This window comes from Narcine bancroftii, chromosome 5, assembly GCF_036971445.1.
Source record: "Narcine bancroftii isolate sNarBan1 chromosome 5, sNarBan1.hap1, whole genome shotgun sequence".
NCBI lineage: Eukaryota > Metazoa > Chordata > Chondrichthyes > Torpediniformes > Narcinidae > Narcine > Narcine bancroftii.
Genome location: NC_091473.1, coordinates 70,545,149 through 70,571,893, shown reverse-complemented (window position 1 = coordinate 70,571,893; position 26,745 = coordinate 70,545,149). Strand labels below are relative to the sequence as shown.

The window sequence follows — 26,745 nt, the reverse complement described above, 5'->3', positions numbered from 1 at the left end:
TTAGATTTTCAAAATGAAACAGTAGCTGATGTCAATTAATCGTCCTGTTTTATGGAGTAGGGTTACTTGATTCTCTTACCTGCATGCTGTTTTTTTCCCCTACTTTAAATTTTCAAAAGCAGAATATGAATATCCTTTTAAACATTCCCTATCACATATCACCAATTTTCATACTACAGTAAAGTCTAGTTTGCTTTATAGTTATTCCAGTTCAAGCTTATTGTCATCTGACTGTGCATCTACAACCAGATTAAACCGCGTTTCTCCGGACTACAGTACATGCGTAATCGATTACTCAAACGGCACATAGTAATCATGTATGTACATTAAAAATATACTGTAATATAAAATAAAGATATGAAAATATCTTGGAATAATTAATTTTCATTAATAAGAAACCTAAGGTTAGAGGACACTTCATAATTTTCACAGCCTTCTTTTAGTTATTTTAAGTTAAAGTTCTCTTGAAAGAGTGGGCTTTGGGAAATTTGACGACAAGCTGGCAGTGAAATATATATTTCATTCATCAAGTCAGTCTTGTTTAATAATCAAAACCAAACAGAACCTGTTCATTTTTTTTTCATGAAATGTTAACATTTCTAGTGGAGACAAGCTTAGAGAATAGGCTTGGCAACCTATTGTTCATTGTTTGCTAATGTACAGCAGCAAATATAAATATTTTTTTAAAGATCCAACTATGCATTTCTTTTGCAGTAAAGAGATGGTAGCTTCACGAAATGGGTCATTTGGATTTTTTGCTACACTTCAGTCTGAAAATAAGATTGCACGTGGAATGCTTGTAGGCTGGCGATTTTATTTTTTTGTGTGAACCTCACTGTGGAAATGCTAAAAATCTTTGATTGCTGGAAGTGCATTAAGTTGTCGAAGAGGGTAGAGGTGGAAATTAAATTTAATTAAATTATTGTTTTGTGGGTGGGGACAGCATTATTCATGAAGACAAACTAATGAGTCACTGGAAAAAGTCTTGAGCATTCAACCTCACACTCAACGATATTCAATGGGAAAGCATTGACTGACAATAAATAATGCTAGAGTTTGCAGTTAATATTTTTAATTAAATATTTCACCATTAATCATATCCAATAGCATTGATTATGGCTTATTGAAGGTGGCCACAGCCTTAGTGAAAACTGGAACCAATGGTCTTGAATACAAAAAATGCAGATACTAGAATTTTGAGTGAACAGCGAGTAACTGGAGGAACTCGGTGTGTCTTTCCAGCAATATCCTTGGATAGAAGTGCTCAGTCTACATTTCCGGTTGGGACCTTTATCAAGATTGAGTGGCTGAATCCCTGCAGCTGGTCTTTATTCATTCCTATGTTATTAACCAGTGAGATTTAAGGTGTGAAAAAGAAACAAAAGAGTGGCTTTAAAGATTAAAGTAAATTTTGCCATTGTATGTGAAATAGAAAATAACCATGCAATTAGAAACATCAATCACATTTATTTTCCCTTCACCACCATGGGGAAAAAAAACCATGAGAAATTTAGCCATTGCTGAGAAACATTAGAGTGCTAACCAAATGAAGCTTAATAGTATTTTCAAACCTGTTTGTAAATAAAGTCACTTCCATATTAACAAACCTTTCAAGCTATAGGTACAACTTAAACAATCTTTCCCTCTAAACTGAAATCCCGCAACCATTTGTATTTTTAAATATATTGAGAATACTTTCGAATGATGAATAAATTCAGATTTAGATTTATTTTCGGTACATACATGGACATCACATATGACCCTGAGATTCTTTTTGCCTGCAGGTGAGGCAGAATTACCACTAATTGAGAGTGCAAAGAATAAACTGTACACAGCATATGCATGTAAGCAAAGAACTCTAAACAGAAAACTAATGTAAACAAACTGCAATACAGAGAGAACACAAAGAAAATCAATAAAGTGCAAAAGTAAGAGTCCTTAAATGAGTCTCTGAGTTTGTCATTGAAGAGTTTGATGGTGGAGGGGTAGCAGCTGTTCCTGAACCAGGTGGTGTGAGTCTTGTGGCACACAAAATAGTGAAATACCTCTTTCCTGATGGCAGCAGCGAGAACAGAGCAAGTGTTGGGTGGTCTGAGTCTTTGATGATTGCTGCTGCTGCTCTCCAATGGCAGTGCTCCCTGTAGATGTAATCAATAATGGGGCTTTACAGGGGTATTGGTGTTCCCAATCCAGACCGTGAGGCAGCTGGTCAACACACTTTCCACCACACCTCCTGTAGAAATTTGCCAGTGTTTCTGATGTAACATCAAAACTTCTGCAAACTCCTGAGAAAGTAGAGCCGCTGACGTGCTTGGTGTGTTGGGTCCAGGAAAGATCCTCCAAGATAGTGACTTTAAATTTGCTCACCCTTTCCACCTCTGATCCCCAATGATCACTGATTGTACACCTCTGGATTTCCTGAAGTCAACGATCAGCTCCTTTTTTCTAAAAGAATACAACTTTGAATCTCTGTATGCCATCTTCCTAATGTTAATGAAACATCTGATTTACATATAATTTAAGAGGTAAATATTCTATATTTTTATGTTTGGAGCCTGTACACTAGAATAATGAGATTAAAATTATAATTTTTTTCTCTTTGCTTTGAATCCTCTAAACCAGTGAAGTTTTCTCTAAATGAGTAATAGTCTTTGGGGAAAAAAATGTTCTTTTTGGGATCCTTGAGTGCCCTGAAGCAATCTAAATTAATATATAGTTACGTTATCATGTATGTAGATTTTAGTTATTAAGGTTAGGGGGGAGGTTTTAAGGTTTTTGTAGTTTTTTTTTCCTTTTTTATTTTCTTTACTATATATTAACATATATTTGTAAACACTGTAGCATTGTGAATTGATTCTAACATAATTATCATATATGTGTTGATTTAAATAAAAATATTCAAACAAAACCTCCTTGGTTTTGATGGCATTGAGTGCAAGGTTGTTGTTGGTGCACCATTCTGCCAAGTTTTCAATCTCTGTCCCGTATGCTGAGTCATCTTACTTTATACAACCCACTACTGTGGTATTGTCGGCAAATTTGTGGATGGTGCTATTGGTGTACCAGGCTGCACAGTCATAGGTGTAAAGTGAATAGAGCAGGGGGCTAAGAACACAGTCCTATGGTCCTCCTGCTCTGAAGGATATTGTGGAGGAGATGTTCTTACCAATCCTCTCTGATTGTGGTCTGGAGGTGAGCAAATCCATGATCCAGTTAAACAGTGGGGTGTTAACTCCCAGGTCTTGGAGTTTGCTGATCATTTTTGAGGGGATGATGGTGTTAAATGCTGAACTGTAGCCGATAAAGAGCATCCTGATGAATGTATCTTTACTGAACGTGTTCAGAACTTTTGTAGTAAGTAGCAGATTTGTTCTTGGTGAAACTCTGCTGGGAAATCCAGCTAAAGTTAAATGAAACCATGTTTGGAACAAGTTTTTTCTTGTTATAAGTTGGGTGAACATTGCCAGATTTGTTAAGAATGACGGTTCTGTTTAAATAGTGTAGCAGTTAATGAAATGTTCCTTTTGAAAATAGAAAAAATACTTGATATACACTCTATTTCTTAAAAAAAATCTTACCATGTTCTGATTGCTGTTACACTCAGTAGTAATGCAACATGACAAGCTTTGGATTGTCAACTAATATCCATGGTGCTCTTTTCTCTTGGCCACAGTTTCTGTTTTGGTTTTGTTGATATCTGTAATTTGGAGGGACAAAAGGAAGCAATTAAACATTACAATAAAGCAGAAGAAAATGGAGTTTTAATGCCATGGTTAACCCTAAAGTCTCTCTATCTGCAAGGAGTTTTCTACTGGGGAAGAAATGCTTCAAACAACTTAAACAACAGTACTTCAGCAACAATGCATGCTACATAAAATATTTGATTCTACCTTTTTGTGCCCTTTTAAATTAAAGATACCTCTAGATATGCATACTGGTATTGCAAACAATTTGACTTTTATTCTGAGCATTAAATTTTTAACTTTAAAAATTTTTTAGACATACAGTACGATAACAGTCCATTATGACCCATGAGTCCATGCTGACCAATTTACACCCAATTAACCTACAACCCCTGGTACATTTCGAATGATGGAGGAGACTGTAGTCCCTGGGGAAAACACATGCAGACGCGTGAAGAACATACAAACTCCTTATGGACAGCACAGGATTCGAACCCAAATCCTGATCACTGGCACTGTAAAGCTGTTGTGCTAACCCCCTCACTAACCCTAGTGGGTTTTTTTGCTGAATAGTTTTGTTATACATAGATTTAATTTCATTCTGAAATAGCACTGATATTGAACCCAGCAATCCCTCTTAACTTCTCATTCAAGCAACTTTTAAATTATCCTTAACCACCTGTAATTCCACATTCTTTGAAAATTCAAGAAAATATCCTTGAACTGTTGACTCTCTTTATAGTTCAAATGTCTTACCTGTCATGGGCTTGAATACCTTCAATGACTGTTCTTCAGCAGCTCCATGGGGAAAGAAAAAGAATCACCTTGTCTGTCTTAAATGGTGACTCCCTTATTCTGAAACTCTGTCCCCTGGTTCTAGATGATTCCCATTAATACAAACCCTCTCTTGGTTTCCAACTTTCCAGTTCCCATCAAAATCTTGTATTTCAATAAGTTCATCCTTAATTCTTCTCAAGTCCAATTATTATACATCCAACCTGTTTAATTTCTGTTCACTTATCAACAGATTTATTTCAAGAAATGACCTAGAAAGTCCTTTCTGCTCTATCTCTAATGAAACTCTATCCTTTTTAAATAGGGGCAACAAGCTGAACACTCTATAGTTTTACCAACACCATTGAACTTTACAACTTGTCTAATCCATATTTCTTGCAAATCGTCCAACATTCCATTGGCTTTCCAATTACCTGCTGTTGTACCTTTATGCCAATTCTTTGATTCAGACAGTAGAACCCACAGTCCCTTCACTACCACTTAGAAGTATCTTTCATAATTTAAAGACCTGGCTGGCTATCTTAATTTTCCTGGAGAAAAGGGTGCTGACCTGTCTTCAATTCTCCAATAGTTTATGATCAAAAAGATTAAAAAATCTAAGAGGAATAGGTTAGTTCAATCTAAAAATCTTTCACAGAGAGAGTGATTTTAAAAAAATAGTTGCACACAAGAACAGTTTGGAGTGGGATTCTATAGAGATCCTTTGTTTTTGTTGCCAGTTATGTATATCAATGATTTTTACTCCAAGAGTGAGATCATGATGATGAATAATTTTTTGGATGAGATGGAAATGTGGTTGGATGATGAGGATAAAATCTGCCACCATCTGCAGTTCTTTGAATCTCAAGCCATACTGCCTTGAAAATATATTGTTCTCCTGGGTCTAAATTTTGGAACTTTATACCGAGTAGTTTTGTATGAATCCCTTCACGAGAAGCGTTCCAATTACTCAAAAAAAACCTCTTCTTTATGTCCTCCACAGCAATTAGGAACATGCAATAAATGCTGGCTTTGCCAGGAGTGGCCACATTCCAGAAATGGAAAAGGGAAGAGGCATGAATTTATTATTTGATATGATTCAAGTCATTATCATCCAATTGTACAAGTACAACTCAGTGAAACTGTGTTCTCTGGACTTCAGGGATAAAACATGCTCGCGCACAGCCAGGCAAGCAATGCACATGCAGTATATACATATATAGGTACACTATCCTTTATCCGGAACCCTCAGTGTGTTCCAAATTTCGGATTTTTCCGGATTTCGGAAAGCCCACCCGAATTGTGCTTCAGTATCCACCCCCACCCCTTTCCTGTCGCCCGGCCCCCCCTCCCCCAACCGCAGTCCCTCGGCCGTCTCTCCCAAATGCTAGTCCCTCGGTCACCCGGCTGTCTCCCCTGACTGTCGATCCCCCGGTTGCGGTCCCTCAGATGACTCCACCCGGACGACTCCCCCCGGCCGCCGGTCCCCACTTGCCGCACTTTGGAGCTTTCCGTATTTTAGATGTCCGGATAAAGGATCGTGTACCTGTATAAAAATAAATATTGTTAAATAAATAGCAGAGCTTCGAATAGTTAATATGAGCAGTTCATTTAGTTGTTCAGCAGCCTCGCTGCATGTGGGGGGACCCTCTTAGCCTGGTGGGTTCTGGCTTTGTCACTCGTGCATTTCATTCCCAGTGGGAGTAGCTGAAAGATGCTGTGTGCAGGATGTTAGGGGTCCACAATGATTTAGCATTCCCTCTTCAAACAACAATTCCAGTAGATCACATCAAGGGGGTGGTTGGGGGGAGGGGAGGGAGACTCCAGTGATTGTTTTTGGTGGTCCTGTGGATTAACTTTCAATCCAATGCTCTATAGCAGTGGTTTTCAAACTGGCCCCCTAAACTCACATTCTTCCTTAAGTAATCCTTATGCCATAAGTGCTCTGTGATTGGTAAGGGATTATTTAAGGTGGGATGTGAGTGGGAAGGGAAGGTTGAGAATCATTGCTCTAGACCTAATTGTTACTGAAATATTTTGCTTGAGAGAAATTGTCATTGGCCCATTTCCTTTGGAGTTATGAAATTGCACATAACGAGTCAATTAGGTACAATTAAAACTTTTTCTTTCCACTTACGTACCACCTTAAGCAATCTTTTACTAATCACAGACCACTTATGGCATAGGGATTGCCTAAGGTGAAATGTGAGTTTAGGGGGGCAGTTTGAAAACTACTGCTCTACAGCAACTGTACCACACAGTGATGCAGCTGGCCAGGATGCTCTTGATAGAACTCCTGAAGAAAGTTGACAGGATGGTGGCCGATAGCCTCTCTTCTAAGGATGTGCAGTTGCTATTGCGCCTGCCTGACAACCGAGGAGATGTGTGTCCAGGGTAGATCCTGGACTCCAACTTGTAAAATGAACAGCGAAATGCTCAATGGAACATTCCAATAAACAGTTAACTTAGGAGGGCTAAGAAAGAAAGGATATAGGTTATGGTCCTCCATTTTCCTCTGTGCAAAGAAATTTGGCATTTTCGTGCACAGCTGATCAAACTCTGATCAGCTGATCAAACTTAACATTCCAAGAACACCTTCCATATTCTTATTGTACCCTATCACAATTTTGTTTTGCACTCTGAGGCTTCGTTAAGGAGTAAACTTATATTTCTGAAGTTTATAGAAAACACAAAGTTCTTCACTAAAACTATTGTGTATACAAACCAACTACTAATTAAATATTTTCTTGCATCTTACTTTCTCAGGTCTCCTTCAAATCTCACAAAGTAAAGTAGCTGTGTTGCTTTTAGCTGGTGGACAAGGTACCCGTCTTGGAGTAACCTTTCCTAAAGGAATGTACAATGTTGGTTTATTGTCGCAAAAATCTCTCTTTCAAATTCAAGCTGAGCGCATTTTGAAACTTCAGCAAATGGCTTCAGAGCAATTTGGATGTCAATGCACAATTCCATGGTCAGTATCACAATCCCACTTTAGTACTTATACCTGTATAAGTATATCTATCAGAATGACATGAAGTAAAGTGTATTCTTTTTGGTTGAATAATTGTATTGACTAAATTTAGTTTGCTATGGTCTAAGTCAGGGGTCGGCAAACTTTTTAAACTATGGAATCTTTTATCTCGCATTGACAAACCCCCCCCCCGGCCAGAATGTAAAATAAATAAATATTATCAATAATACATTTCTCTACACCCTAGACTTTCTCGACCCCTTGGATAGTCCCATCGAGTCCCAGGGGTCAATATTGACCACTTTGCTGACCCCTAGTCTAAGTTGATGTAACAGTTACCTTTTGATGTAAGGCTGCTTTACTTCAAAAGTATCTGAACTATTATGCTTGTAGAGGCCAAAGTGCTTTACTTCTGTGTGAATGAAATCTGAGGACATGAACACCGATGCCTTAGAGTGATCAATATTCATCACTGGCAAAATTATGCAGAGGGCAGACTCAGCACAAGATTTTTAAAAATCTGGTCTTTTATTACCACAGCTAGAATTCAAAGAGGGTGATTCTTTAACCTTTGAATTTAAGATAATTTATCATCCCTCAACCATTCGTTCTCAATGTTGATGTTATTGGGGCCTTAAACCTCATCTCTTCCTCAGTTCTCTGCAGACTTTACATTGCACTCCTCAACTTTCTTCCTCCATGGTCTGTACCTCCACAGTAGTGGGAGATTAAAGAGGAAAGACTTGTTGCATGATGAATGAAGCCTAATGCATGTCAAACATAAGAGAACTTTCCTGGGTCAAAATTTGGCCTCTGCTTCCTAGATTGGGTGTTCCTATTTTATCTGATAAAATTATTTTAAGATATACATTGTCAGCATAAAAATGCTAAATGTGGAACAGTTATGTATCTCTAAGAAGGGCAATAAAATGAAACACTAGCAATGCTCAACATGTCAGGCAGTATCTAACCAGGTGTATATTTACAGTATTTGCAATTTATTATTTTTGAAGGAAAATAAAGAAAATGGGTATCCCTTGCAAAGGTTTTATATTTACAAGAAAGGGCACATACACTGTACACTTTAAAAAAAAACAGTATAAATTAAGAATGGCCATCATTTGACATTTATTTATAAAATTAAATAGCAAACCTTATTGTTATTCATTGATCAGCCCACCTTGTGTCACAGAGTGAACTTTCACTCTCTCAGTAACGTAGCTTACATAGTAGGAGCACAGACGTGGGCCGAAATCGCCTGTTACCGTGCTGTATGTCTACATTAAAAATTAAAAGGTTGGCCACTCCTGCTTTAAATATTAGCCTGTATGGTCCCAGTATCATTGAAATTTATTTCTCAAGAGAGGGTCATTGGGCTCGTAATATCGATGCTAGCCAATAGAATTGGGGGCAATTCTTGAACTGTTCGTTGTGGCAATTTCTGCCTCTATCATCCTTTTGAGGTAGTGGGTTCCAGCCCATACCTTTTACTAAATTAAATATTTTTCTTCTCAGCTCCATCTCATCCTACCAATTAGTGAATCTTTGTCCCTAGTTACTGATTTAGGAACATTGGACACTCCACACCTTAATTTCCCTGTTCCAAAGAAAACAGCTCCAGCATAGACTATCTCTATACAGAATTCTAATTCTGCCACCCTGGCAACACCTAGCATGCTTTCATGTCATTCCTATAGTGACCAGAGCTGTGCATGTAGTACTTCAGCTGTGGCCTGATTAATGTTTATTAAGTAGTCACCTCCCTCTCTGTTTTATTATGCTATCGAATACAAGTCTTTTATCAGAACTTTTGTATTTTTCAATCTTTTCATTTCTTTGTTACTCAGTACTTGATATTATACCTTTTAATGTGTATCTTATTTGCCTCTCCAATAATTGCCCTGTACCTCTTTTTATCAATTCCATATGCTACTTTTATTTTCACCTAAGCAGTCTGCTAACGTCTTCCTGTTTCCTAGAGCTGTGTTTCCTCACCATCAGCTACAATTTGTGACAAAGAATTTTAATAAACTGTTAATAAAAATTCATTTGTATTACATTTCATGCTCTATCCTTGTTAGCTCTTAAAACTTTTGTTAATCGGACATGATCTCATTTTAACCATCCTCACAGAACATCCTTTATCAAGCCAATGCTTTCTCTAAAAGCTGATTTATGCCATCGATTTTAAATTTTTTACAGCTGTTTGCTTGCAGCAACATCCATGTTTTTGGCTTGTAGTTATTTGTCCTTCCTTTTCACTCTTTTCCAGCATCAATACCCTGCATGTAGCCAAAGTACATTAGGAAATTGTGGGTAGAGCCTGTATTAATTCCACCCTGGATCCCACGAGATCTAACCTTCCGGACCAGCCTATATGGGGTACCCAGTCAAAAGCTTGCTAAAGTCCATGTACAGAATATCAACCACCAGCCCCCATCAATATTCTGGTCACCTCTTTTTAAGAAACCTCGATCAAATTCATGAGGCATGATATCCTCACACACAAGGCATGCTAACAATCCTTATTTCTTGCTTTTTTTTTCTCTCTCTCACATAATTTGCACACCACTGATGTTAGATTCAACAGTCTGTAGTTCCAAGACTTTTCCGTGCAGTCTTTCTTAAATAAAGCCCAACATTAGCTACCCTCTAGTCTTCATTCACTGGTGGGTTAATGATAATGCAAATAAATCTGCCAGGGTCCTGCAATTTTTTATTCTCTACATTCCCATAATGTCTTGGGATATACTTGATCAGGTCCACTTGATCAGGTCCATGGAGTTATCTGCCTTTATACATTTTAAAATCTCCAATATGTCTTCTCTGTAATGTGGACTTTCTTCAAGACATCACTGTCAATTGCCCCAAGTTCCCAAGCATCCATTTCTTTCTCCAGAGTAGGTACAGATGAGAAATGCTCATATATGACCTTGCCCATCACGTGTTGCTCTGCAAGTAGATGATTCCTTCCCCTTGACTTTTAAGAGGCTATTTTTTCCCTAGTTACTCTTTTGCCCTTCATATAGTTACAGAACCCTTGGCATTCTCCTTTTTCTTTATCTGCTAGAGCTATTTAATGTCCCCTCTTTGTCCTCTCGTTTCCCTCTTTGCCCTTCTGATGTCCCTCTTAAATGTACTACATCATGTATAAGTAAAGCATTTGTGAATGATTCTGGGTGAAAAATTCACCAGTGGTTTTTCATTTGCATTTTTCACAAATTTTCCATTTTTTAATTTTGTTTTCTTCCTTGTTTGGTTATTGAACTAGGCCCACAGCACTTATTTAGTGAATCAGTGATTTTTTTTTTCTTATTGGCTGTTTGTCGACACTGGATTATTTAACCACGGGGTGGCAGTCTGTTCGTGATTTTTTTTTAAAAATTGCTCTATCTCTTGTACTTTAACTGATGTTATAATGTAAATAAAATTACATTCCAGCATTTTTTTTAGTGGTTTCCATGCAAGTAATATTTTTCATCGAATTTTCATTTCTTCCTCAAATACAGTACAATTACTGTATAAAGAGCAGATGTGCTTTTCTCCCAAAATAGTATTTAATTTGATCCATTGATTTCTTTCTTGACTTCTTAAAATTTCTTGGTTACATCATGACTAGTGGTTGGACAATGGATTAAATTACAGTTAGTGTATAATGTAAAAATGCTTTTCTGCCAAAATCATTTTTAACTTGATCCAAAGTTTAGATTCTTATTTGTTGCTTTTGTTTGTTTTTTAATCTTTTTTTTAATCTCTTAGGTATATCATGACTAGTGGTCGGACAATGGATTCTACAAAGGAGTTTTTTTTAAAAAACAATTACTTTGGTCTTCAGAAGGAAAATATCATCCTTTTCCAACAGGGAATGTTGCCAGCTATGACTTTTGATGGGAAGGCCATTCTTGAAGGGAAAAGTAAAATTGCAATGGCACCAGGTTGGTTTTAAAACAAAAACAAGTAATATGCAGGCTGACTTTGAGTCCACATTACTGCTAGTTAGCTGGTGCTTTGTAATCAGACCATGAACACATGGTTAATTTGGTTTGCCTATCTCCTTGCCCAGTTGTTTCTTTTCTCGGATGCAGGTCATCCATTTCTAAATTTGGTGCTCGATGCAACTCATGATAGCTTTTAGTTTTTAAAGTAAAGAAAATAACTGGTGACAGCATTTGTCCTGTCAAGCCTGGGGAGGTCTTTACAAGAGCAACCCTGCTCATTTGAAACTGGAGAGACTCAGCAAAATCAGGCAGCATCCATGGAAAGAAACATTCAATGTTTCAGGTTGGGATCTTTTTTTCAAGGTAACATTAACTATCGATTCCTTTCCAATGATATGCCTGATCCCAGCTTCTCATTGTTTGCTCACGCTTCCCTGCAGCAGCATTTCTTGTGTTTCTTTAATCAAACTTGTGTATCTGTCCATTGCCTTGCAAATGTTTCCTTTTCAAGTTCTCATCTAGTTCCCTTTTGACATCATGATTGAACTGCCTCTGTTATTCCTCCTGGTAGTGCATTCTTTCGTATAAACATTTGCTGTACTTTGTGGGGGGGGGGGGGGGGAACCATGTCTCACTTTAGGTTCTTTTGCGAATTGCTTTCCTTCTATATCCTTTTCAACTGGAACAGTTTCTATTCATTTGCTCTATCATGACCCGCCGATAGTTTTAAATTCTTTGAAGTTCCACTTTCAACTTTTTGCAGTCTATCAATTTTACTAAAATTTTTCATTTCTGCACATCTTATTTCAGTTAGCTGAGCCATGTCTGGTTTGTTCTTCATGACTTTCTTGCATTAACTATTTATGCTTTATATAAAAAAAATCTTTTTCATCCTGCTCTGATATTTCCAACTATTTTTGCATTTCTACCTTTTATATTGCTCTTTTTCTGTGCACCTTTACACACTGTGCTCCTTTATTCTTATTACCTCTCATTCTTGCAACAGAAGTGTGATGGTTGTATTTTACTGTTAAATTTTATCTACAATATGCTCATGCTCTTGTTTCAGTTCACCAAGCTTGCTTTCTATTCATGTCACTAGTCATGATAACTATTATTCAATACTTCATTAAAGTTATTTTAAAAGTCCGTATATACTATCTTAACTGCAATTTGTTCATTTACCCTCCATTTTAACTTGGTCCTGAATACAAGGTCAAGGCCAAAATTATGAAAGATTGCTATGTGATATATAACTGGGTATTCAGGACTAGAATCAAGCTAATTCTGCTATTTAATTAGATCTTGGATGATTAGTGTCTCAACTATGTTTAACTGCTTTAACTTTGTATCTCTTGAAAATATTGTATGGTGAAAGCTGCTTTATTTTGGTACAGTATCCTCTAAAGGATTTGTCTATTTAAAAAAATTATTTGCGACACCTGTAAGAAAGTAAAGTAACAATATAGAGTGATAATTTTGAAGAGATGAGAGCACAGACTTGTGCTGATTTTTAAAAATTCTGCAAATAAAATTTAGTTTACAAACTGTGTAACTAGATGCTTGTAGATAAGGCTGCAACACTATGCTTACACCACCACAAGCAATAATCTAATGGCATTGCAAAATAACTGACAAAAAATTCTATAATTTGTCTTTTTCTTTTGGATTAATTTAGGATAATATTGTTATCTTCACTTTTCCAAAGCTTAAACAAATTGGGTTCAAACCGAGACAATTTGAAGCTTGCAGTTTAAATGCTTTATGATCTGCTGATACATATAAGTAATCTGATTTCACAGATGGAAATGGGGGTCTTTACCATGCTCTCGGAAATCAGAAAATTGTGGAGGACATGGAAGATCGAGGCATTGCTTATGTTCATGTGTATTGTGTGGACAATATTCTTGTTAAAGTTGCAGATCCAACCTTCATAGGTTTTTGTGTGAAACAGCAAGCTGACTGTGGAGCCAAGGTATGCGTTCATTTTTTAAAAAATCATTAATAGTTTTTGTTACTGAGAACTTGAGAATCCAGTTTGTTCTTTTCTTCAGATGACTCGTTACACATCGTGGCTGGATATGAAACATTTCACAGAAAGGCCTTTTTGTGTTGTAAACTACATTTAAACATTAAAAGTAATTGATCAGTCAATTTGTGTCAGTGGAATTGTGAAACTTTGCTGTGGCAAAATTGGAGATTGTATTTCAATGCTTCGGTGCGGCCTTTGCGTGCTGCCGCTCAAGTTTTTTTATAATGTGCTTTACGATGTTCCCAGGCCATGAACTGCATGAGTACAAGGCTCTACAAGTTATGGTTGCCATTTGTCTGCAGATGATATTGTGTAGGTCACAGCCCATATGACGAGCATGATAATTGAGGAATACAGGATGCTTGTTTTATGAAAGTAAACAATTTTTTCAAATCAGCAATTAGGCATCAGTTCTCCTTTTTTTAGTCTGTTTCTGGATGACTTTTGCAGCCAGCATTAAAAGAACAAAGAACCAATCATGATGGCAGACATCACATGAATAAATGTCTAAACCAGATTGTACTGTAAATTGTCAGGATGAATGTTCGGGCATCCCAAGGTAGCAGATTTGCTGAATTGTACAAGAAGTGACTGATTTCAACTGTGACCAGAGACTTTAGAGCTAATTTGATCTCTTCCAACAAATGATTAAAGAAATGGTTTCCACTGGTAGGCAGGTCAGTAGTATAGGATTCAAGTTTAAGATAATTGAAAGAAACCAAAATATGTCTTTATATTTAACACATCAAATCCAAAGAATTTTGTATGTCTTGTTAATCGTCACCACATTGGGATGATTGGGCCCTGCAAGAGCCGATTTTGTCTAATGCTTGCTTCTCAAGGGCAGTTTACCTGGGAAACCTTGGATATGTTTCATGGTTGTATCCTTTTTCTGGCTTTCCACACAAGTTGAGACACAGCTAAGAGCCATCACCAAAGGTTTCCACGTCAATCATCTGAGAGGATGCAAGTATTTTAAAAACAACAAAAATCAAGTTTATTTATATATTCTAAAATGCATGATGTTCATCCCCATTTCTCCTCCCCTTCTTCCCACATTACTCTCCAGGCTCTCAACTCCCAGATGGGCCAGAGACCTACCCCTTCTCAGGGTCACATTTAATCAGAAGCCCTTCACTTTTCAAAGATCCAAATTTTTACCGAAGGTGGACTGACCATCAAGATATGATCCAGTTTTAAGTAGTGCAGGGTAGCATTAACTGGATTCAGCCATTCATGAAATCCTCCTCTGCTCTGCTTATTCTCTTCTTCCCACTCCAGCCCATGTGTTGATTGAAACAGCTGACGAGTACTACAATTAATGCTTGGTGTGGCCTGAATTCATAAGCAGGCTTCATTATATTGATATCAAGCTTGGAATGTAGTCAAGTGCCAAGCACAGGGTAATTGCACATCATGATAGCTGTGTCAGGTTTTAGGAGTTTTCCAATTTAGCTCCTGATATTTGTCTCTGTTTGTTTTCAAGAGAGGATTATTTCCCAGTAAGATTTTTAATCGAGTTGTGATGGTGCACATCACAGACGGCAAGGGAACTAGCTCTGTGTGTTACGGTCGTGGCAGCTGAGCAGCTGCGTCAAGGTGGCGCCACCAGCCGGCTTGGTCGGGTCTGCATGCGCGCAGAGCAATGTCATGATGTGGTTTACAGTGCGAGGGCGAGACTTACCCGTAGCCTTGTAAGGTGTAGCGCGGGAAGTTTCAATAAACAACTTGAGTACAAGTGAGCCCACCGATTGCTAGTCTTGTTCTTCTCGACTCCATTTAGCTGCCGCTACAATGTATTTTTAAAAATTAATAAAAGTAATTCTTTTAAAAGTAATAATGAAAGAACATCCTGGGGAGGATGGAATTGCCTCTGAATTTTCTAAGGAATTCAAGGACCTCCTGGTACCTCTTTTTAAGGAGATGATGGATCAGGCAGCTGAAACTTGTACCCTCCCAGAATCTTTTTCAACAGCAATAATTGTGATTATCCCTGAAAAAAAGATAGGGATACATCGAAATCGTCATCTTATGGACTGATATCATTATTGAACACAGACTATAAGATCATTGCCAAAGCCTTGGCAAATAGATTGACAAAGTTTTTGTCATAATTAACAAATAAGGATCAAACTGGCTTTGTGCAAAAAAAGATAGTCTATGGGCAATGTATGTAGAATGCTTAGTATAATGCATCTGGCTTAATCAATAGGTAATTCAAGTGTGGCTGTGGTCTTTGATGCGGGGAAAAGTATTTTGATAGACTAGAATGGGATTTCTTGTTTAAAGTGTTGGAAAGATTTGAATTAGGACATACTTTTATAAATTGGATTAAGGCATTATATTATGGGCCCAAAACAAAAGTTGTGACTAATGGGCAGATCTCTCCTGCATTTCCATTAACTAGATCTAATGGGCAAGGTTGTCCATTATCTCTGGCACTTTTCATTTTGGCTATTAAACCATTGGCAGAAGCTATTCGCTGTGATCCAGACATTAAAGGATTCGGGGTAAACCAGGATGAACATAAGATCAATCTTTTTACAGGCGATGTGCTGATATATTTGACAGAACCAGCAAAACCATTCGAAAAACTGCACTCTAAATTGGAAGATTATGGGAAGGTATCAGGATACAAGATAAACTGAGACAAGAGTGACATGATTCCACATATTGAAGGGGATTACAGTTTTTAATCAAAGAATTAGTACATTTAAAGGCTACTCAATGGATAAAGTAATTAGAGATTAAAATAAATAATAATGTGTAAGAGTAAATAAATTATATCTCCCTTTTGAGGAAAATCGAAGAGGGCTTAAACAGATGGATGGCTCTGCTAATTATATTAGTTGATAGAATCAACTGTATTAAAATGAAAATTCTTTTCTTTCTTTCTTTGGCTTGGCTTCGCGGACGAAGATTTATGGAGGGGTATGTCCACGTCTGCTGCAGGCTCGTTGGTGACTGAAAAGTCCGATGCGGGACAGGCAGGCACGGTTGCAGCGGTTGCAGGGGAAAATTGGTTGGTTGGGGTTGGGTGTTGGGTTTTGCCTCCTTCGTCTTTTGTCAGTGAGGTGGGCTCTGCGGTCTTCTTCAAAGGAGGTTGCTGCCCGCCGAACTGTGAGGCTATATATTGAAGAAATTAACATGGGATTATGCCCTGGGAGGATTACGGCTCCCAGACTTTAAAAAAAAAAGCATTTTTGGGCAGCAAGTCAAAGTTTATTGGCTCTCTCTTTGAGGGGGAAGATAGACCATCCTGGCCACAAATTGAGCACCACAAGGTGAGTAAGAGGAGAGCAGGAGATTTTATTTATAAATGGGATGCTAAATTGGTTTCGGGAATAAGAGAAACTCCACTATTAAAACATGTAAATTATTGTTCTATTTAAAATAAATCAGCAGATTGGAATTAAAGTGGGGTTATCAGCAAAAGCACCCCTGTCTCAAAATAGATTAATGCCATCGATATTGGATAACAATTCTTGTTTATCTAAGACAACAGCTTGACTAAGGAGAAGAACTCCTGATGTTTGCTGAAGAAGGTGGGGGTTTTTGCAAGAGAGAGTCACATGGCTTTCTGGCAGTTGGCAGTTGGAGAGAGGGAGAGAAGACAAGCCCTCTCAGCTAGTATGTGTGACACTGGAAAGAGACTGAACAGTCATGGCTGAAACCAGCCAGGAAGAGCTGGTTGGAAACAGAAAGTTCCAGAGCAGTGGATGGCTGGAAGTGCTATCTGTCTGCTGTTTCTCTTGGAATAAGTGGAACAGAAAGGAACTCTGTGGTAGCCTGAAGAAAGAGGTTACCATCTGGGGTAACCAGATGTGCCCGATGGGGCACATTTCATCAGCGAGACCTTGAGGTGACTAATGGTGGTACCTCAGTTGTGGAAATCCTGGAACAACAAATCTCTCTCTGCAAACCCTACAAGAACCTTCCTGAGTGGTAAACATTTACCTTTCGAGCACCAAAGCCTGGTGAACTTTATACATGTTAAATTCTGTGCACAGTATAAGAATTGCCTGCATTCAGAGAACTTGGAAGAAGTAGTGAGATTGATCTGTGAACCAAAGAACTTTTCTTAAATTTACACACACATTACATACATGTGCACTTAGAATTAGAAGGGGGTTAATTTGGGTTAGTTAAGTATAAAGATAAGTTAAAGTTTGATTCTGTTTTCATGTTTAAAGTTGATCTAAAAACAACTTTTGTTTTAAAAACTACTTGTCTTGGTGAATGTCTATTGCTGCTAGGTTTTGGGGTCCATTGGGCTCGTAACAATCGTCTGATTTAATGTGTGTGTGTGTACATATATTAGGCTAAAGTCAATTTTCATTCTGTGCTTTCCAAAATTCTTGATGTTTGGGAAATAATCACCAATTTTAAAATTAACTTGAAAATTCAATCATGAAACACAAAAGTGTTTATTGAACAGCTTAGGCCTTAAACATCGGTTATATATCTTTACCTCCTGTGGATGCTGTGAGACTTGCTGAGTTCCTACAGCATTTCTGTGTTTTTATTTGAAAACTTATTAATGTAATTTTGCACTGTTCATTCATTTGAGGATTGTTCAACTTGTACAGTTTTGTCTGAGTTGCTATAGTTTATTGACTGTTTCTCTTTTTAAAAATGCCGGATATCTTTTTGTTATCAAGTAAGTCTGTAGAAATTGACTGCTGGTTGATTCAGATATTTTATTTTTGTTTTATTTCAGGTCGTAGAGAAGATGCACCCAACTGAAGCTGTTGGTGTTGTGTGTAAAGTAAATGGCCTATATCAAGTTGTAGAGTACAGTGAGATCACCCTAGTTACTGCACAGAAAAGAAATGCTGATGGACGTTTAATGTTCAACGCAGGAAACATATGTAACCACTTTTTTACACTGCATTTCTTAAAGGACGTTGTGAAGTAAGTTAAAATACACGTTTCATTCTGTAAAGTAAATAATTGACTGTTTCATGATTGCTAAATAAATGTACTTTTTGTTCTTCTAGTATCCATGAACCAAAGCTGCAGCATCACATTGCCCAGAAGAAAATACCTTATATTAACGAGCAGGGTCAACAAATTAAACCAGACAAACCAAATGGAATTAAGATGGAAAAATTTGTGTTTGACATCTTTCAATTTTCAAAGTAAGCTTTCTTTTTAGGGGTCTGATGCATTTTTGTCCTCCTATTTCCTGTAAAGAGGGCCTTAGTTCATATGACCAAGAAGTTTGTAAATTGAGGCTGGTTAATAACAGGATTATTAGAACTTGACAAAAACATACCGAAGATTAGCACTGCAGCTGAAAAAGCAGGCTCCAAGCTTTCTGGAACTGCAAGATTTTTTTTATTTCCTATTTTGCAAAAGTAAGGACCTGTGAGCAGTAGAGATGATAACTGTGGAGGAATCCTGGAGTTGTGTTATGCACTTGGATGCTTTGCCCCAAGAAGTTCAAAGTTTTAATCAGATATTTCACTGCATGTGCAAATGCATTTACATCCACTGAGCTATTAGAAGAATGTACCAGATAAATATCCATTAATTTAAACAATTCTTGTTCTAGTATTAAGTTTGATTCAGGAGATGGTAAAGGGCATTTTTTTTTTTAAAAAAGTCTGGTGTCCCTTCTTACCAGGATCAGGCTAGCCATTTTTGTCTCATTCTTGCTCATGTTAAACTTTATGCTGAACATTGAATCAGTTTGAATTGTGTCGTTGAGTTACATTTAGTTTGCAGTTTTATTTTAACAGTAAACTTGCAACATTTTAGCCTGTACGATTTTCTTTTAAATTATAATACTGGGTAAGAAGTAAAACATGAAATTCTGCAGACACTGTGGTTGAAGTTAAAACACAAAGCTTGAGAAACTCAGCAGGTTCCTTTTAAAGTCTTGTACTCTTTAAAGTGTCCTTTACATAGCAGAGGTGAAAATATATAATTGACATTTTGGGCTTGAGCCCTTCATCAATGTATAATATTGGGTACACAGGAGCTGTGTACTCCTTGTGAGGTCAACCTTTGCTACCAACAAAGCTGTTATAGGAAGAGGGTGGGTGCAGGAAGATATGATGTAATCACTTTGCTGAGATCAGAAGTAAGATGGACTGCTCGTTAAGTTTCTTGAAGTAGAATCCTTTGTGATGTAGCTGTAAAATTCAGCTCATCAACACTATGTTAAATTTGTGTAAATGATAATGGTCAATGCGATCATTGAGTTTTATGTTGCAGTTTGCACCGTCTGTTACTTGGTAGGTGCACTAGTTTGACAGAAGTACACAGAGTAGGCAGGCAAACTCCATTTGAATGCAACATTAAGGTGGCATGGTTGGCATTAGCAGTTATCCCCATGGCTGCATTGATTTCCCCCAGGAGCTCCGGTTTCCTCCCACCATTTGAAACGTAGCGGGGTTGGGGGGGGCGGGTAGGTTAATTGGGTGTAAATTGGACAGCATGGACTTGTGGCTGAAATGGCCTGTATGTCTAAATTTAAATTAAGGAAAGTAGTATGGTGCCACAAGACTCACACAACCAGGTTCAGGAACAGCTGCTACCCCTCCACCATCAGAGACATCAACAACAAACTCAATCAGGGATTCATTTATGGACTCTTGGGCACATTATTGATTTTTTTTTAATTGTCTCTGTATTGCACAGTTTGTTTACATTCATTATCTGTTTACAGTCCTCTATTTGTTTACATTTATATGCTGTGTACAGTTTTTTTTGCACTACCAATAAGTGGCAACTCTGCTTTGCCCGCAGGAAAAAGAATCTCGGGTTTGTATGTGATGTCGTGTATATACTCTGACAATAAATCTGAAAAATAAAATAAAATCTTGAAAAAAAGCATTGATTTAAAATGTGCACTGGTAAATGAGAGCTCTATTCTCTGGACCTTATTCAGCAAAACCAAAAAACAGCATGGTTCCAAGACTTGTTTGTTGCTGGAGGAAGTTCCAAGGATATTTTAAGATGCATTTTTCCCCATGTAATTATTAACTTTTGCTTCCAGATGGGGAAAATGTGGATAACTTTGAATGAGAAGAGAGAAACACCCTCTTTCAGGATTCCCTGATTAGTGACTCCATTAGGATTTCTTTTTATGACTCTAATCACTGGGAGATAAAGGTTTACTTTTGGGGCCAATGTTGTTATTCACTTTTAAAGGATCTGTGTTCCTCAGTTTTTGTTACTGTTTAGAATTTTTTACCTCTAAGATGTGAATGTGAATCTGAAAATAGCAGCACTGCCGCTGGTGCAAGCCTGTGGAGAGAAGGGAGTGGAGACACAGCACTCCTGTGGGATCAAGACACCCAGTCCAATTACCATTAGCTCCGTACAGGCTTTAAATGGCTTGTTAAAGGAGCTGATGATAGTTTTATTTCAAATCCTGTGACTGGGGTCTGTGACCAAGATGGTGGTGCCTATGATCAGCAGTAGACTCCCAGGGAAGCAGAGAACTGGCACAGGGCACCAGAAAACAGGGAGACCACCATCTCTTCCCCCCTCCCCCCCCGACCCCTGTCTGAGAAGGAAAAGTAGAGGAGATGACCCAACGGATGATGACCACGGCAGCGGACTTGTGAAGGGCTATGAGGCTGATGAACACACAGTTGACAGACTGTTGGTGACTTTAGGTGAGGGACCCACACAGGCTGCTGGAGAATGCAGACAAGAGACTCTCAGCAGGCTGTTGGAGATTGACTGAAGGGGTACCATGTATCAGAAACGGGATGCTAGTTGGCTGAAGTGGGGGGTGGGGGGGGGGGTTCTTTTATTTCAGACATCTCCAAGAAAAGTGCAGAGAACAAAACAAAGGACTCTACATCACCTTTGTTGACCTCACCAAAGCCTTCGACAACGTGAGCAGGAAAGGGCTTTGGCAAATACTAGAGCGCCTCGGATGCCCCCCAAAGTTCCTCAAAATGGTTATCCAACTGCACGAAAACCAACAAGGTCGGGTCAGATACAGCAATGAGCTCTCTGAACCCTTCTCCATTAACAATGGCGTGAAGCAAGGCTGTGTTCTCGCATCAACCCTCTTTTCAATCTTCTTCAGCATGATGCTGAACCAAGCCATGAAAGACCTCAACAATGAAGACGCTGTTTACATCCGGTACCGCACGGATGGCAGTCTCTTCAATCTGAGGTGCCTGCAAGCTCACACCAAGATACAAGAGAAACTTGTCCGTGAACTACTCTTTGCAGACGATGCCGCTTTAGTTGCCCATTCAGAGCCAGCTCTTCAGCGCTTGACATCCTGTTTTGCGGAAACTGCCAAAATGTTTGGCCTGGAAGTCAGCCTGAAGAAAACGGAGGTCCTCCATCAGCCAGCTCCCCACCATGACTACCAGCCCCCCCACATCTCCATCGGGCACACAAAACTCAAAACGGTCAACCAGTTTACCTATCTCAGCTGGACCATTTCATCAGATGCAAGGATCGACAACGAGATAGACAACAGACTCTCCAAGGCAAATAGCGCCTTTGGAAAAACGACCAACTGAAAAACCTCACAAAGATAAGCGTATACAGAGCCGTTGTCATAGTCCACAGTCTATCCAGGCCGGTAGCGGAATATTGAGCACCATGTATTGAGTATCATGCTGAAAACTGGCGCACCTCATGGCTGTGTGGTCAGCCCTCTTCTGTTCATGCTATTGACCCACGACTGCATCACCAGACCCAGCTCCAACAGTGTCCTCAAGCTTGCAAATGTCACAACAGTAGTTGGCCACATCATCAACAATGACGAGTCGCACTACAGAGAAGAGATGTAAAAATCTTGTGAAAGGGTACGAGAGCAACAACCTGAGTCTCAACATGGGCAATACGAAGGAGATGATTGTAGACTTCAGGAGGACCAGGAACGACCACCCTCCACTGCACATCAACAACTCTAGTAGAGAGAGAGAGTTGAGAGTACCAGATTTCTTCGAGTTCACTTAACTAGTGACCTATTGTGGACATTCAACATCTCCTCACTTGTCAGGAAGTTGTAACAGTGACTGCACTTCCTAAGAATTGGGTTACCGGCCATCATTATGTCACCCTTCTATTCTATAGGGGCTCTATCAAGAGTGTCCTGTGCATCATAGTGTGGGACAGTTGCTGCAGAGAAGTGGAGAAGAGGTCAATCCACTGGACCTTGAGAGTGGTAGAGAAGATCACTCCACCACCCCCGCCCACTACTGTTGATGTGATTGTCAGAATTGTTGGCTGTAGAGGGCATGCAAAATCATTGAGGACTCCTACCCTGGACACAGCATCTTTCAGCCAACACCACCAGGCTGATAAACAGCTTCTTCCCAAGGGCAGTGAGAATGCTAAACAACAAAAGAAACTGCTCCTACTATCCGAGACTCTCATTTGTACAAACTATTTACTTATTTTTATAGATAAAATGCTTGTCCTGCATATGTATTATTTGTCTGTGTGATATGTCTGGACTGGAGAACTGTTTTGGTTTGTACTTATACAATCAAATGACACTAAACTTGACTGGACTCTGTGTGGCTGCGGAGGCAGCCGAAACACTGGAGGTGAACCCACAGACACAGTCACCTTTTTTTTTTGTGGAGTGTCACTGCGCTGCAGCTGACTGAATGAAGAAAAAAAGCAGACTTACCATTTATGGAGAAGGCCTATAAGGCTGCTCCAGCATTGCTTTTATGGAGTATGGCGTCAGAAGCCGTCCTCCAGAGCTAAGGGAGGTGGGGCAAGTTGTGCAGTAGTGCCACCCGTCGCCATGAGGTCAGACCTGCGCACCAAGTAATGGCCATCTTCGTTACCCATAATCCCCGAAGCAGCTGGAACCGATCTGGGAAACAACTATTCCAGCTGCATGGGGAAATTATGGGGAATGAAGACTGCCATTGATTCTTCTTCTGTATGCTGAGAGACTCTTACCTCCAGCACTTATGTGGTATTACTGCTACTACTTGTACAGCTACTGATACTTATGCAGTTATTGCTACTCCTGGGTCGTGGACTGACAGCATCATGGAGACGTTATAAACCTGACCCTAGCTAACTGCTTTTAGTGGCAGTACATTTATGGAGCGAGGCAGAGGATTCCGCTCGACCTCTGCAATCTTTGGCGTTTTGGAGCTGCACGCAGAGCATTTATGGAAGTAGGTTCAGTGACATGAGGATGGAGAATAACTGCCTTTATAGTCACATTTTTTTTCCTCTATAAAAGGGCCTAGTGACACTCGGATTGGGGGGTAGAGGAACTCTCCTTTGCTTCACTTTTTCAGTCTGTAAGAGGTGCTTCAGGCAATTTCTATCAATAGCAAATCTGGCTGCCTTAAAGCAGAGAAAAGGCAATTTTGTGTAAATTCACACGGTTTTCATTACATGACATAAATTGTATAATGAATTTAAATTTAGTGTTCATATTGGATTCTGTAGTGACTGCCAATATTCTTGTGCTGCATTGGTCTTTAAAATGATAAATTTTTCAATGCACATTATTGGATGATGCTTTTCCGTGCTCATGTTCCATTCAAATCAAGGAATACAGATTTTTTTTTAAAGCATGGTAGCAGGCCCATCTGGCCCACAAGCCCTTGCCACCCAAATGCACCCATGTGACCAATAAACCTAATAACCTCATACGTCTTTGGATTGTGGGAGGGAACACAAGGGGATGAACATATGAAAGACAACTCTTTTGGTTACTCATTGAAACTTTTGAGCATTGTTTCTCATCAAATCAAATCATTTGATTTTAAAAGTTGTAAATGTGATCAGTCTCTTGTAAAGGGAAACATAACTTGAATTCCTGTGAAGACAGAAGAAACAACATCACCTTTCACTATTGTGTTATTTTGCCTTTTTGTAAATTTTCTTGGGGAATTAAATATTAAAATGACAAGAAATGCATGTAGTTTTACTGTATGGATATTTTTATCCCTATATTTTCTAAGTGAGTTTGGTGTTCAGTGACTGTCATAGTCATTAATGCGTATTTTCATAGGAAATTTGTAATATTTGAAGTTTTGCGAGAGGATGAGTTTTCTCCACTGAAGAATGCAGATAGTCAGGGTGGGAAAGACACACCTACAACAGCTCGCCATGCATTGCTGTCCCTCCACCATCGTTGGGTGCTAAATGCAGGTGGGCACTTTGTTGATGAAAATGGAACAAGAATTCCTGCAATTCCCAGGTATGTGATTAAATCATTTTTCAACTTGGCTTTCTTTGGCTGCACTTCCTTAAGCTAGAAGTCCCCATCTCCCTGGAGGACAAAGGCAAAGTATATGCAAAGTCATTCACATTTGGGTTTCTTTCCAAATATATACCAGGCTGCTGTAGGTGTAAATCAGAGTTCATACAGTTTGTGGCAAAGTCAAAGTTCTTGAACAGCCACTTTAAGTGTATTCCAGTTGGGTTGGAGTAATTTGGGAATGTTTTGAGTGGATGTCCAGAGATAATCAATGAATGTTAGCCTTGTTAATGTAAAACCATCAGTTTTAAATTGACAGATTTGCCTTTTAAAATTCTGATGAATGTTTCTGGATTTTTAAATTATTCCTTATCCGTTGATCAAAAATTGAAAATAAGCACCACAAATTTTCTTGGAGGTTCTCCTCTGATTCCCAAATGCAACTGTGCCATGAGGAGATATCTTGCATAATTTGTCAAACTGTAATTAATGTAGTGTGATATCAGAGGAATTTAAACATCCTAAATAGAAATGGTTATATAATGTGGAAAGCTACCATTTTGAGTGAATTGGTGGCAAGTCACACAGCATCTGTAGGAAGTTGCCAGGGATGGACTAAATTAATTTGAGGACGGGGTGAAAGTTAGCTGCAAAGTGGATAATTCTGCACACTATTACCCATTGACATATCTATTCATGGCCTCATGGACTGCCAAACTGAGGCTACCCGCAGATTGGAGGAACAACACCCTGTATTCCGTCTGAGCTGTCTCCAACCATAAGGCATTAACGTCAACTTCTCCAATTACTGTTAACCCTCTCCCCTGAGTCTCTCTTTCCCTATCCTTCTGTCTCCTTTCCTCCAGTTCCCCACCCCTTCCCTCCTATCAGAGAGCTTCCCTATCATTTTTTCATTTTTTTAATCTACCCTACCATCTACATCCATCTAGGATCTCTTACCTGTTAGCCTATGCTCCTACACCTGCCCCTTCCTCCCTTATTTAGGCACCTACCTATTTTATGCTCTTACCTTGACCAGGGGCTCAGGCCCGAAACATTAGTTAGCCTTTACTTCCTGTAAGATCCTGTGTGACCTGCTGAGTTTCTTCAGCACATTTGTGTATTGCACTCAAATCCAGCGCATGCACACTTTCCTGTTTAATTGAGTGATTTAGTTGTAGCTATTATCAAACACTGAAATTGGTTTGCTGCTTTCCATTTGGCCTCAGTGCCACAAATAATTTGAATGAATAGTAACCCAAATTTCCTGATTGACTTTGTTTTCAGTTGTTAAGAGGCAATAAAAATTATTCACCTTTTAAAATATCATGAATGGGAAATCTAAGATTGGTTGTCTTCAAAAATTCACACAAACATGCAGAATAGGAGAAGGAGATTGTGGCTAATCTAATAGTAAACTTAACTTCACCACCATGCTTATCAAATACCTCTGCTTCATCACCCTGGAATAATTTTCAAATACTCATGACCCTTTCCGAAAAAAGATTTGGCTCTTTATAAACAATGATCTCTAGAAACATCTCTGGGGATTCATTTTTAAGCATCTTGTTTATTTTTCTAATGTGTGGATATATACCTAGCCTCACAAGGTAATCCATCATTCCAGTACTTGTCTATTAAACCATTTATTTTTAAAATATTTTTGAGTTTAGCATATCAGTCCTACATACAGACTACTAATGTAGCAAAAAACGCATGTCATTATCATATACATATCACAGATTAATATAAATGTAATTCAAATCCATCCATATTTGTTGATTTAACATTATTTCTTTAAAAAAATTCTGGATGGAAACCAATTGAGTTACATTATACCAAACCTTGAATAAAACACAGAGCAATATCTGTCTAATGTGGTAATGTGATCTAGGGCAACCATAATTAAACCCGTATATAATCAGTTTATCTAAAAAAAGAAACAAAAACTAATCTAATTACCCCCCACCCCTTTTTGTTTGTTACAATTTAAGATGGTACTGTTATGAGCCCAGAGGACCCCAAAACCAAGCAGCAATAGATATTCACCAAGACAAATGATTACTTAAACAAAAGTTGCTTTTAATTATCTTTGAACATGAAAGTAGAATCAAACTTTGACTTATCTCTATTACCTAACTTAACCCCCTTCTAATTCTAAGCGCATGTGTATGTAACGTGTG

At 38.6% G+C, this 26,745-nt stretch overlaps 1 protein-coding gene across 3 annotated transcripts in view; it reads left to right on the top strand.

Annotated features, from left to right (window-relative positions):
- Positions 1 to 26,745, top strand: part of uap1 (UDP-N-acetylglucosamine pyrophosphorylase 1) — a 50,040-nt gene that overhangs the window by 9,603 nt on the left and 13,692 nt on the right. For all 3 annotated transcript variants that reach the window (XM_069937800.1, XM_069937801.1, XM_069937802.1), the window contains exons 2-7: positions 7,224 to 7,428; positions 11,188 to 11,363; positions 13,169 to 13,341; positions 18,119 to 18,312; positions 18,399 to 18,539; positions 24,374 to 24,562. In XM_069937800.1, coding sequence (XP_069793901.1) covers positions 7,224 to 7,428; positions 11,188 to 11,363; positions 13,169 to 13,341; positions 18,119 to 18,312; positions 18,399 to 18,539; positions 24,374 to 24,562 — 1,078 coding nt within the window. The remainder of the gene's footprint in view (positions 1 to 7,223; positions 7,429 to 11,187; positions 11,364 to 13,168; positions 13,342 to 18,118; positions 18,313 to 18,398; positions 18,540 to 24,373; positions 24,563 to 26,745) is intronic.